The following is a 12,086-nucleotide window of genomic DNA, read 5'->3' on the forward strand; positions in this document are numbered from 1 at the left end:
TGCATATTTATTTTCAATAGGAAAGACTGTGAAATTAAACTCCGAATTTCGGAGAATTGGCAATCAGTCAAATGTAAACTCCGATAAACTCCGAATCTTCGGCAAAAAATAAACTCCGAAAAACACCCTCCGATTTTGACGAAAAATAAACCTCGAAAACACGGAGCCCCATTATATGTCAAAACGAATAAACGCTAAGCAGTCTCAGGATATAAATACTTTTTAGCAACGCCCGTTTTTGTTAATTAAAAAATAGAAAAAAACTAATAGCTTTGCATACTTTGCTAAAACTAAAACTGAACGCCTTCAACTACAGTGCTTCAACTACCGCACAATAGCGCATCTTAGGATAAGACAAAAATAAAAAGTAGATAAAAAGAAAGGGCAACGTAAACACGTCTTCGCTTCTCCTGTGTTTAGCCATTTCTAGCGCAGTGATTGTAAAGTAAACGATCACTGAAACAATTTTTTTACCCTAGTTATTCACTACACGAAAGTCAAGTGGGTGCAAGACTGCATTATCTTTTAAGGGCACGAACCTCGACAGTCAATAGGTTTGTAGATGCCAATCTTAAGTTCAAAGCGAGTGTTCTCTTCTCCTTTCACTACACCGGAAACCTATTGTTCGCATTCTCCAAGTTTCCGAATAACCTTGAAACGAAAGTGCCCAACGATCCGGTGACCTCGTTTCGTTTTGAACCCGGACTCTGACGTGTGCAAACCGCGCAAAGAAGCCAGCACAGCAACCGCATTCGTCCATTGTCCGGTCTGCCTATAAAAGAGCAAGACTCCTAGCCACAACCAGATCAACGCATTCCAGCCAGCCGGTCACCATGAGGTCCGTCACTCTTTACGCCTTCGCCTTCGTCCTGCTGAACGTCATTCTGCCCTGCCACGAGGCCGGTGCCTTCTTCCTGACCAGCCTGGCCTTGCTGCCCCTCACGTCCATCATCGGTCTCGGTGGCCTCGCCGGACTCAAGCTCGCCATCGCCATGAAGCTCCTCGGACACCTTGGCTGGTGGAACGTGAGTCGCTACGGCGTCGGTCTTCGGACGTCCATCGAGAACGACAAGCTGCCCGAGCCCCTGGGTCCGATGCCGCCGAAGCCGCAAGGCCTCTTCCACGGACGGACTATCAAGATCCCCATCGCCCTTCTGCCTTACTTCTTCGGCGGCCATTTCAAGAGCCCAGGGTCCTTCACGCTTCCGGCCAATGACTTCTCGTTGTTGGCAAGGCAGTCTTTTCACCTGGACGGTCACAAGCTGAAGCTATCGTCCCAGGGAGACGCTGGAGTCAACGGAGTGAAGGGATCCTTCGTTCAAGCGCACGGCAATATGCAAAGCCCGCTGGTAAACATCGATGCGAGAAAAAAGGCAACTCTCAAGGTAAGCGTTTTTTTACGTTTCGGGCTTTTTGCAGGGAGACATTTGGTATAAGCTTGGAACAAGCCCCATATTTATACCTTGCAGTTTGCCTAAACCGAGAAATGAAATTCTTCGCAGGGAATACTCTTTTGTTTTGTTTTCGTATTGCTGATTATTGTTTACTATGTGTTTGTGACATGTGGGGTGGGAAAACGTTTTGTGTTGAGCAATACGATACAGTTCATATACCTATGCATCGGTACATTGTTCCGAAGAATGGGCGCTCTGGCGAATCCTATTATGATCCATCTTGCGGCGCCGCAACGTGTTCTTAGAAAACTGGTGTTTTTCTTTTTTTTTTTTTTTCTTTCTAATGGTGGGATAAAGATAGCTGAGTGTCGTTTTATTTTTGGAATGAGTGCCGGTTTACTCCTCCTAAAACTTTCATGACCTTCTAGGGCAAGCGCAGTGCCGACTCTACCTTCAAAGTCATAGACGATGCGTTTTCCATGGTTCGTGAGATGGACGTCGACCGATGCATCCTCCGCTTGTCCTGCGAAGTGAGCGCCGACCCCCAGGGATACGGAAAGTACGGGCGGCGCGTGGCTTCGTTCGCAGACTCCATGGGACCGGTGGGCAACAAGTCTGCTTTCGCCGAGTTCCAGACGGCGTACAGACAGGGAAAAGCCTACGGAATCGCCGGTTGCAGCAGGGCTTACTCCACGTGCAAGCATGACCTGCGTGGTCTGGCCTCTCTCATCGGTGAAGCTTAGCGGCTGTGTAATAGTATCTTCATGTTCTTGCTGTAGACGAGGCATCCCGGTTTCATTGTATATAGTCATTTCACCTGAAATAAAAGTTAGCAATTGTAACCTTGCCTCCTTCGTCTTCGAAGCCGTACTCGGGATGCGGTAGTGGCTGAAAATTGGAGAGTGGGGGGGGACCTTTGGGGGTCCTCCCTCATCCAATATCTGGGAAATTTTCCACAATCTTCTAAACTCGTCCTTGTGACTTCCTTCCTCCATTGTTACCCCTTCATCTTGGGTTGCCAAAGGCATGGTAGCGCCATGCGTTTGGCAACCCAAGACCAATACCAGCCCAGCATTCAGCTTTGATTACCTTCAGGAGGGCACGGTGGAGCTGCGTGCACTTCAAGACCAAAAAAACACGAAAAGGCACGGTCTCAAACATAGTATTCTGACTTCTAGCGTAGATATGCACCTCTGCGCTACGGCAGAGGTGGATATCTAACTCTCCCGTTCTCTCCTCAAACAGCAAAAACATTCAAGGTGAATTACCGAACATTTCATTTTATGTCCTGCCTTTGTGAACTGTAAATTGTTAAGGATAATTTTTCTTCGCCTAGACCTACATTTCGCGACTCCATCAATAACTGAAGATATAAAAATAATCACAACTTTATGTTTTTTACGAGTTTTTATGAGCAAAAAAGTGACTCCTCATTCGATTTTTTTCGCCCTGTAGCGCCGTGAACGTTGGCGATCGCAGCCGTGTAATCAGCCGTTTCCGCCTAAAACTTCGCACTGTGCCCCTCACAAATTCGCGGCTAAATTGAGCGTACGGTTTTCTCATGAAGTGTTCCCGAAGTGCTCGTCACTCTAGCGATGGACGTTCATTCGAAGTTTGTTGGTTCTGGAGCAGACGACTAGCTGACGACAGCCGTGTTGAAAATCATCGTCTACAGAAGAAGAGAAAAAGGAGATATACGACGAAAAAGAAGGCACGATGACAGCTACGGCGCTCCAAAAGCAAACGGAACCATCATGTAAATATTGTATATAAATTCTTTCTTGTTCAACTAACTCGACGCAGTTGTTCCCCTAATGTAACGCAAAATCATGGTGCCGAAACCCGGGAATAGCTGAGCCAAGGTCAAACAAGAAAAGACTTCGAACATCCATCGTAAGGCCTAACGATCGTCTAAGGTACTTATCGCGTCGGAAATAGATCCTCTAACGCCAGCAGCCATCGATCAACTCAAAAGAAGAAGAGCAGTGGTTCGGTCATCGGCTACCAGAATTGTAACCGAAACCGTCGCTCTTCTATCCATGGAACCAAAGCCCATCGGTGAGATGGAGGAAAAACTTAACATCTTAACAAACAAAGAAGCTGCACTGAAGGAAATTAATGACCAGATTGAGAGAGCCATCACTGACAACACGCTCGAACAGGAGATGGAAACCGCTGAAGGCTACACCGAAAGAATTAGCGCAACGAAAACAAAGATCCTTCAGAGTCTCAGAGAGCAAGAGCGAATGATCAACAGAACGTCGGAGACCTCGGCACAAGTTGGTAGATCGGAACAACAGCTCTGTGCAAGTCAGACACACGCAACAGCGAATCGAAATTAGAAATCGCCAAATTTTCCGGAGATATTCGGTCATGGCAGGGCGTCTGGGACCATTTTGACGCTACGATCCACAAAAATGTGTCTCTCTCGGCAATTGACAAGTTTAAATACTTGAAGAGCTACCTTACAAGCAAAGCTGCTGCGGCAATGGACGGTTTTACACTAACATCTGAAAATTACGCAGTTGCACTGGACATTCTGAAAGCAAGATTCGGGAAAAAAGAACTCATCATAGAAGAACACCTTGCACGGTTGCTGGCTGTAAGAACAATAAGCAACTCTCAGGACGTCGAGAAGCTCAGGTTATTATACGACGAAGTTGAGTCTGGAGTTCGTAGTCTTGAGGCACTTGGTGTATGTTCAACCACATACGGAACAATCCTCCTAACGGTTCTGCGAAAAGCCGTGCCATCAGATCTCGAACTGGAATATCATCGAAAGACAACAGCAGTATCAACAAACGAAGGCAACGATCTAAAACGATTCTTGGACTTCCTGAAAAGGGGAATTGAAAGCCGAGAGCGGACTCAGCATAGAAATCAAAGAAAACCAACTTCCAATTTGGATAGAGCTACTCCTGGGGGAAGAGACCGACAGACACAATACCCGCCTTCGGCAGCTATGTTTGCGACAGGAACTCAGAAAGAAGAGAAACAATGCTTGTTCTGTGGATCCTATGACCACCTAGCTGCCAACTGTTCTATACCAATGCCATTGGAAGAGAAAAAAGAAATGCTGAAAAGGAACAATCGATGCTTCCGATGCACGAAGCAAAACCACCGTGCAAGGGATTGCAGAAGCGCAAGGTGGCTAAAGTGCGCACAATGTTCTAAAAGGCATGCCACGGCAATGTGCGATCCAAGCTACAACGCGCTCGGAAACAAAGGTCCGCACGAAAATTCTAGTACAAGTAAGGAGGAAGCCCCTAACGAAAGAGTGCTGCAGTCCTCTCTAAAGGCAACGAATAGCAAAAACAGAGGGCCGTGCCAAGTCCTTCTACAAACGGCAAAAGCATGGGCAGAAGGTGAACAAAACCGTGTACTTGTCCGGCTTCTCATTGATGGCGGAAGCCAACGCACCTTTGTGAGACGAGACATCTCAGAGAAACTTCACCTGAACGTTTTAGGAGAAGAGGACCTAACGATCTTCACCTTTGGAGAAGGCGCTGCAACAGCTTCAAGAAAGTGTCGAGGAGTAGAGCTATGGCTGCGCAACCAATACAACAGAAAGGACGTACGAATTGAAGCCCTAGAAGTCCCACAGATATGTGCTGACATCATTCACACACCACCAGACGTCACGCTGGGCATACCAGAAGACATGCTGCTTGCTGATACGTCTCTCAACAACGACGAATGTGAAAACGGAATCAGCCTACTAATCGGAGCCGACCACTATTGGGACGTGGTAAGTGGAAGCGTGAGACGCCTGAAAACAGGATTGATGGCCGTCGACACCATCCTCGGTTGGACTCTACAAGGGCCCATGTCCACAAGATCATCTACTGCTATCTACTCATCAATTACTGGAGTGATGAAGGTTACGACAGCTGACGCAACTGAGATATCAACACAATTGCGATCGTTCTGGGAACTGGAGCATATCGGAATTAAGGAAAAAGAAACGTCAACCAACGAAATAGCTCAATTTGAAGACTTTAAAAAGAGCGTAAAATATGAAGACGGACGATACCAAGTTTTCCTCCCATGGAATGATAAAGTTGATATGCTCAAAGACAACAAAGAGAATGCAGAACGCAGGCTCCGATCACTGACTGGACGCCTCATGAAAAACAAAGCGCTCATGAGAGACTACGACACAGCAATACGGGAATATTTTGGCAATGGGTTTGCAGAAAAGGTTCAAAGTAATGAAAAAAGCGGAAATCCTGTGTATTACATGCCACACCAAGCGGTTGAGCGACAGGAACGACTGACAACAAAATTGCGGGTGGTATTCGACGCGTCCTCCAGCGCTGCAGGGGAACTTTCACTGAATGACACCTTATCCAGTGGAACGAACTTAAATCCTGAATTAATAGACCTGCTGATCGAGTTTCGTACTCACAACGTCGTCATAATAGCAGACATCGAGAAGGCTTTTTTACAGGTGATGTTGGCGGAGCAAGACAGAGATGCCTTACGTTTTTTATGGTACGAAACTAGTCCACAGCAAGGACATCACCTTCCGCCTATAACAACATGGAGAATGACCAGAGTTCCATTTGGGGCAACATCAAGTCCGTTTCTCGTGGCAGCAACGTTGAGACACCATTTCGACTTGATGAACGAAGAATTTCCCGATACCTCGAATACTCTCAAACAGCACATGTATGTTGACGACCTGGTAACTGGCGCCGATGATTTGGAAGGAGCCCAGGTACTGTGCAGAGAAGCAACAAAGATACCAAAAAAGGCGGGAATGCATCTTAGAAAGTGGAAATCAAATGAACCAAGGTTGTTATCGAAATTAAAGGAAGAAGGATCCGGCCAAGTACCACTAACCGAACAAATTGGCCGAACAGAGGTTCTAGGCATTGGTTGGGAAGCACAAGCAGACATCATCAATTTCGACATAGAACCTCTAATTGACTTTCTGTGCTCACGTGAAGACAGCAAACGCTTCGTACTTCAAGCAACAGCTCGCATATTTGACCCTATGGGTTTTCTTGCTCCCACCGTGACAACCATAAAAATGCTATTTCAACGACTTTGGGAGCGAGGAGTTGAGTGGGATGAGGTGTTACCTTCAGACTTATACGAAGAATGGGACAAGTGGTGTACAGACCTCACTGCCTTGAAGGACGTCGCTGTTCCAAGACTCATCGTTCGCGACTTCAACAAAGACAAAACAGAAAAGGCATTGCATGTCTTCTGCGATGCTAGCACAAAAGCGTACAGAGCTGTAGCGTACGTGGCATCGAAAGAGGAAGAGGGAATAAAGTGTGTGACCATTGTAATGGCGAAATCGAGAGTGGCACCCCTCAAGCGGTTGACCCTTCCGCGACTAGAGCTTATGGGAGCATTAATTGGCGCTCGTTTGGCGCATTCTCTAACAAAGAAGTTGAAGATGGAAGGACTCCCAGTGTATCTGTGGACTGACTCCATGATCGTCTTTTATTGGATTCGTAGTTCTGCAAACCGGTGGAAGCAGTTTATTGCAAATCGCGTCTCAGAGATCCAAGGTCTGACGGAACCAATCAACTGGAGACATTGTCCTGGTTCAGAAAACCCAGCAGATCTTTTAACGCGTGGACTCATGCCAAGTGCTCTGGTTGAGAACAACATGCGGTGGAATGGACCCATCTGGCTTCAATGCTCGGAATCATCCTTGCCAAGCCAAGTTGAGGAAAGACCAGTATGCGAAGAATACAAGGCTGAAGAAAAGAAAGATACTGTTGTTCAACTCACAATACCCGACGAAATTCATCTGATGAACTTGGAGAACTACAGTTCATTTAATAAGTTGGTTCGAGTGACGGCCTGGATTAAACGCTTCGTAAACAACATAAAACAACAAGGACAACGCAGGGGAGCGCCAACAAGCAATGAAATCATAGACGCAGAAAAATACTGGATAGCGGCTACACAAATGCAGGCTTTCCCGAAAGAAATCGTACACCTGAAAGATTAGCAGCAAGTTGACAAAAATTCAAAAATCAAGTCGTTCAACCCAATTATTGACAGTGATAATATTGTGAGAGTTGGTGGTCGTTTACAATTTAGTAACAACGAGGAAAGCGTAAAACACCCAATAATTGTACCTGCAAATCACCGGTTCACTACCCTTCTCATTGAGAAAGAACATCGTCGACTGCTACACGCCGGAGTTCAAGACACTTTGACGCAGCTACGGGAAACTTACTGGATTATAAAGGCAAGACAAGTCATACAGAAAGTAATACGTTGCTGTTTAACTTGCCAAAGACAAAGCTGTGCACCTGCCTCAGAGCCGGTAGCTCCACTACCAGCCGACAGAGTTTCAAGATGCGAACCATTCGAAACTACTGGTGTGGATTTCGCGGGACCTTTGATATGTCGACATCACTACGGAAGTAGCTAGGTTTACATTGCACTTTTCACTTGTGCCGTAACACGTGCCGTGCACCTCGAACTTGTGAGCGACCTATCGACAACATCATTTTTGTTGGCGTTCAAGCGCTTCGTTGCACGCCGAGGCATCGCAAAAACGATTTATTCAGATAACGCCTCAACGTTCAAACGAGCCGCTAAAGACATCAGACAAATGTTTGAAGCAATACAAGGAGAGGAAGCGCAGACCTACTTTGCAAATCACAGGATTAGGTGGAAAACAATTGTAGAAAAAGCCGCATGGTGGGGTGGTTTTTGGGAGAGACTAGTGAGGTCGGTCTCACTACGCAAGGTTCTGGGCCGTAGTAGTCTGAATTTCGAAGAACTGGCCACGGTCCTCACTGAGGTAGAAGCTGTAGTCAACTCCCGTCCAGTGACGTACATTTATAACAACCCTAAAGAACCAGAGGCTCTATCTCCAGCAGACTTTTTATTGGGACGTAAACTGAACACCCTTCCCCCACATCACTTACCAGCAAAAGATGAAGCAAGTTCTGGACACTCAGCGCGACGTTGGAAATATCGATGCACTATCATAGAGCAATTTTGGAGAAGATGGAGATCTGAATATTTGCTAGAACTGAGGTCAGCTCACATCACCAAACCCAACAGTTCAAGTGGTTTACAAACCGATGACATCGTCCTTCTCAAAGACGACCGACTCCCACGGCAGATGTGGAAAATCTGCAGAGTTAAAGAGACTTTCCCAGGAAAGGACGGCAAGGTTCGAGCATGCAGGATTGTGCTGCCCAGTGGGGGAGAGCTCCGCCGTCCGATACAGTTATTATACCCGCTGGAATTGCAAGAATGAGCATCCGCTCATTTCGGGGGGAGTTTGTTGAAAATTATCGTCTATAGAAGAAGAGAAAAAGGAGATATACGACGAAAAAGAAGGCACGATGACAGCTACGGCGCTCCAAAAGCAAACGGAACCATCATGTAAATATTGTATATAAACTATTTCTTGTTCAACTAACTCGACACAGTTGTTCCCCTAATGTAACGCAAAAAGCCGGTTCTTTCGTGCCTCGCATTTGGCGTAATGACACAAATGCTCCGATGACGTCGGGTCACGTGCCTCCCTCCGTCGCTCTTATAAGGTGGCGGGGCCCTAGCCTCCACGGTTCGCCAAGTGATCGTGAAACGGTCTACGTGCAAGCATTTAAATGTCAGCTTTGGGGATCGGTTTGCCCATTTTGTTTTTTAAACTTTTCATGTATAAATACTTTATTACAGGATGATACCCACCGAGTATCATTCATTTCAGTTCATCTCACTTTCCCCTGCCGGCAATGTTGCCGTTTGATTGCTGATGAAAGCAGCCAAAACATAATTAAAAATAAGCTTTTCTTTTTTTTTTTTGCGCCAAATTTGTCGTTTTTGAATTTCTAAAACAAACAAATGGTAAAAAAAACGTTAAAAAGGGAGGGGGGGAGGCTTTGACACTTTTCGTCAACATGAATCAATTCCGCACCAAGAGTAACTATGGTTACTTTTTCGAGTAGCTCGATGGGCTCGTCCGTAGCCTCCTTTATACTAGAAAGCCTGTCAGACCCCAAAGAAAAGCGGTAGCGTAAAAAAGGAGACGAGGGGCGGAGAAAGAGGATGCTCAAAGCGTCCTGGAGGGGATTTTTTGGTGGCGCCACCACAACGCGAGCGGTCAGATCCAACAACACTCCTGTTATTTCTATTTATTTATTTATTTATTTATTTATTTTTTTAGAGAGGAAAATAGAAAGTCGGGCCACACCCTGCTTTTCTTCCTCCATGCAACGGTCACCGCATCGTTTCCGCGCTGTGCCGCGTCTGGGAGAAGAGAAAAAAGGAAAAAGAAAAACAAATACGTTTTGGGTAGAAACTGCTAGGTCTGCTGGTGCTGATGAGAGTTCGCCCCCTGCGCTTCCATTGCGTTCGCGTTCTGCCGCTTCTTCTCGCTCTTTTCCGGTGGCCAGGCGCTCTATTGTTCCCTCGTCAATTTGACGGGCCAAAAAACACTCCTAGGCCGCCGCCATGTTGCTGATGCTGATGCGGCTGGTGCGACTCTAGCGCCCTCTATCAGCTAGAAAATGTCTGCCACTCTCTTGGACTGTGAAAAACCGCTCAGCGCGTTTCTCTACTTACATTTTGCGGTTGTCCATTCGACGTTGTCTTGCCCCTCTTGAAAGTTTCCACTTAATTTTTCTGATGCATGCTGCGTACCCACTTCTGTGTTAATAATTATCCCTTGAACTGTAAGAAATAGGGCTAGTAAGTTCCTGCCATTCAAGCGCTTCTGCTCGACGTTAGGGAGTTTTTGTAGATCGTTTCCGCTGCCCCGCAACGTTCTCTGCAACACGCTACGAGAACCGGGACTCTGCTGGCGAAGCTACTTCACGCATGTGCAGTAGTGTCGTCTTTGTTCCGGAGGGCCCAGTGGAGCTGGGAAAATAGTCTACGAAAACTCCCTATTCACGGGAAACGAAAGAGGGGAGGGACGTCGAACGGCCCTCGACACGATTTTGCAAACAATGACAACGGTTCTCCCCCTCCTACAGATAATCCGCGTAGAATCCTTCTAATAGCCAAAAATAGTTGTTCGGATTGTAGTCAGTCACGCCTGTTCCTTTGCCTTGGTGCTGGTGTGAAAAAAGTAAGCACTCCCCAAAACGTGGCCCGAAACAAAGTATCTTATTAGATTCCGTCCGACCGTCCACACGATGCAGTTAACGCTGCATCGTGTGGTACGTACAGTCTATTGTTCGAATGTTAACGCTTGCTAAATTGTATATCCGTGTCCTCTCCATCAGTAAACACGTTATTTGTGAGCGTGAAAATGCATGCCTTTGGGCTATCTTCTGTAGTTAATTATTGTCGACAGCGAAGCGCTTTGTCGTTTGACACGCGGCTAATCGGACGGAGCCGTCAAAACGTATCGCAAAACAAAAACTACAACTAACATTCCTGTCGCATTCGTTCTGTCGCGCGCGTACCCAACAAAAAGTTTGCTTTTTTTCTTTCTCTTGTATATTTTTTAATGTGGAACAATGCGTTTTTAATCTTCTCGGGAAAATACGTACACCATGAAACACAAAATGCAGCGGAAAAAGACGAGGATTTGACAACCAGCAGTGTTTGAAACTGCGCCTACGCAGGCTGCCCCTATCGAAATCACAGTCCACTCGGTTAGGGTTCGCAGGGACGCCAAAGAGGGTCTAGCCTCAATCCTAGTGACTGGCCTCGAAAATGATTTGTTGCCCCTGGGGTCGAGTGTTTCTTCGAAAGGTGTATCAACGAGGTAGAAGGGCTTAGAGTGATAAACCGGAAGTTCGAAAGTGGCATCCCCCCGGTTGCCGCCACGTTTTACGCAAAAGTGACTACTCGTCACGTGACCTCACAAGTGCCATGACGTCACCGGTTAGATGGCAGCGCCCTGAGCTGGTGGATGCAAGTTTGTTCGGTGCGCGATACCCATGACGATCGTGATGTGCCGCTGTTTACCGACGATTTCGTGCTTCTTCGTGCTCTCTGACGCAGGTATAATGTAAAGAAATCAAGGAATGACACTTTATATCATTTTTGCTTAAAATCGCTCTGGATCGTCTGAATATTAGCACCTGTGAGACACCATCAGCCGTATCGCCCTGCCGGTGCTAGGATTCCCGGATGTATTCGAGGATCGATACAACTTTGTGCTTTTAGCATTAAATTTTTGCATTCTCTTAGCTTTGTTTGAAAGTTGAAATGTCTGAGAATCGATGCCAAATGTATGCGTCGGACGTAGAGCCAGGGGGAAGTTGCTCCAGCCCTAGGTAACCGCATAATGACAGCAACTTTTAGCGAGGAAGATCCTGCGATCTTCAACCTCTCGTGCTAATCGACGATTCCACAAATTGGCAGTCCTCAAGATTTTGGTATAATGTGCTTTCATTGCACTAGCTTGCATCCGATCGCAGTACTTTTTTTTAATTGTAAAGCTGCCGTTTGTTTATGTGACGGGCAGGCGAACTGTTACAAAACTTTCGAACCAGTCATTCGGAAGAAAGAACATTACTAACGCTCATAAAACAGTTCATTTATCCTTTTGGCACTCAAAGCACAGTTAGCAAGTCTTCGCGTTTTTTATTGATCAGTGCACAAAATGTTGCATCCGATGTCTCTTAGAGATCAGTGTTAGTGTGCTCGTTACCTTGCCGATCGGTATCAATAGTCCATAGCAACCTCCATGTGTATGATCAGACTTCTTTTAGATGGTTGTCTAATCCATTATTCTAACATCTAGAA

The 12,086-nt window shown here is 46.3% G+C and overlaps 3 protein-coding genes across 3 annotated transcripts; all 3 read left to right on the plus strand.

The window, feature by feature from the left end:
• Window positions 1-819: 819 nt before the first annotated feature.
• On the plus strand, window positions 820-2,236 carry LOC120839915. The gene is made up of 2 exons (XM_040210316.2): window positions 820-1,385; window positions 1,823-2,236. Exons 1-2 carry the CDS (start codon window positions 834-836, stop codon window positions 2,135-2,137), a joined length of 867 nt encoding a protein of 288 aa, XP_040066250.1. The 5' UTR covers window positions 820-833; the 3' UTR covers window positions 2,138-2,236.
• Window positions 2,237-6,429: 4,193 nt separating this feature from the next.
• Window positions 6,430-7,368, plus strand: LOC120839913. The gene has a single exon (XM_040210311.1). It carries the CDS (start codon window positions 6,430-6,432, stop codon window positions 7,366-7,368), a length of 939 nt encoding a protein of 312 aa, XP_040066245.1.
• Window positions 7,369-8,136: 768 nt separating this feature from the next.
• On the plus strand, window positions 8,137-8,622 carry LOC115322862 (the record flags this gene model as incomplete). The annotated part of the gene is made up of 1 exon (XM_029983261.4): window positions 8,137-8,622. A coding segment is annotated over one exon (486 nt), but the record flags the coding sequence as incomplete, so codon positions are not given.
• Between the last annotated feature and the right edge of the window lie 3,464 nt (window positions 8,623-12,086).

Source organism: Ixodes scapularis, unplaced genomic scaffold, assembly GCF_016920785.2.
Source record: "Ixodes scapularis isolate PalLabHiFi unplaced genomic scaffold, ASM1692078v2 PGA_scaffold2__306_contigs__length_199485367, whole genome shotgun sequence".
In the NCBI taxonomy this organism is placed as follows: Eukaryota; Metazoa; Arthropoda; class Arachnida; order Ixodida; family Ixodidae; genus Ixodes; species Ixodes scapularis.

Excerpts from the sequence above, each read along its gene's own strand:
- LOC120839913 (XM_040210311.1), top strand. The coding sequence starts at position 6,430 with ATGCTATTTCAACGACTTTGGGAGCGAGGAGTTGAGTGGGATGAGGTG.
- LOC120839915 (XM_040210316.2), top strand. The coding sequence starts at position 834 with ATGAGGTCCGTCACTCTTTACGCCTTCGCCTTCGTCCTGCTGAACGTC. Across the intron at positions 1,386-1,822 it reads GAAAAAAGGCAACTCTCAAG|GGCAAGCGCAGTGCCGACTC; the intron begins GTAAGCGTTTTT and ends ATGACCTTCTAG.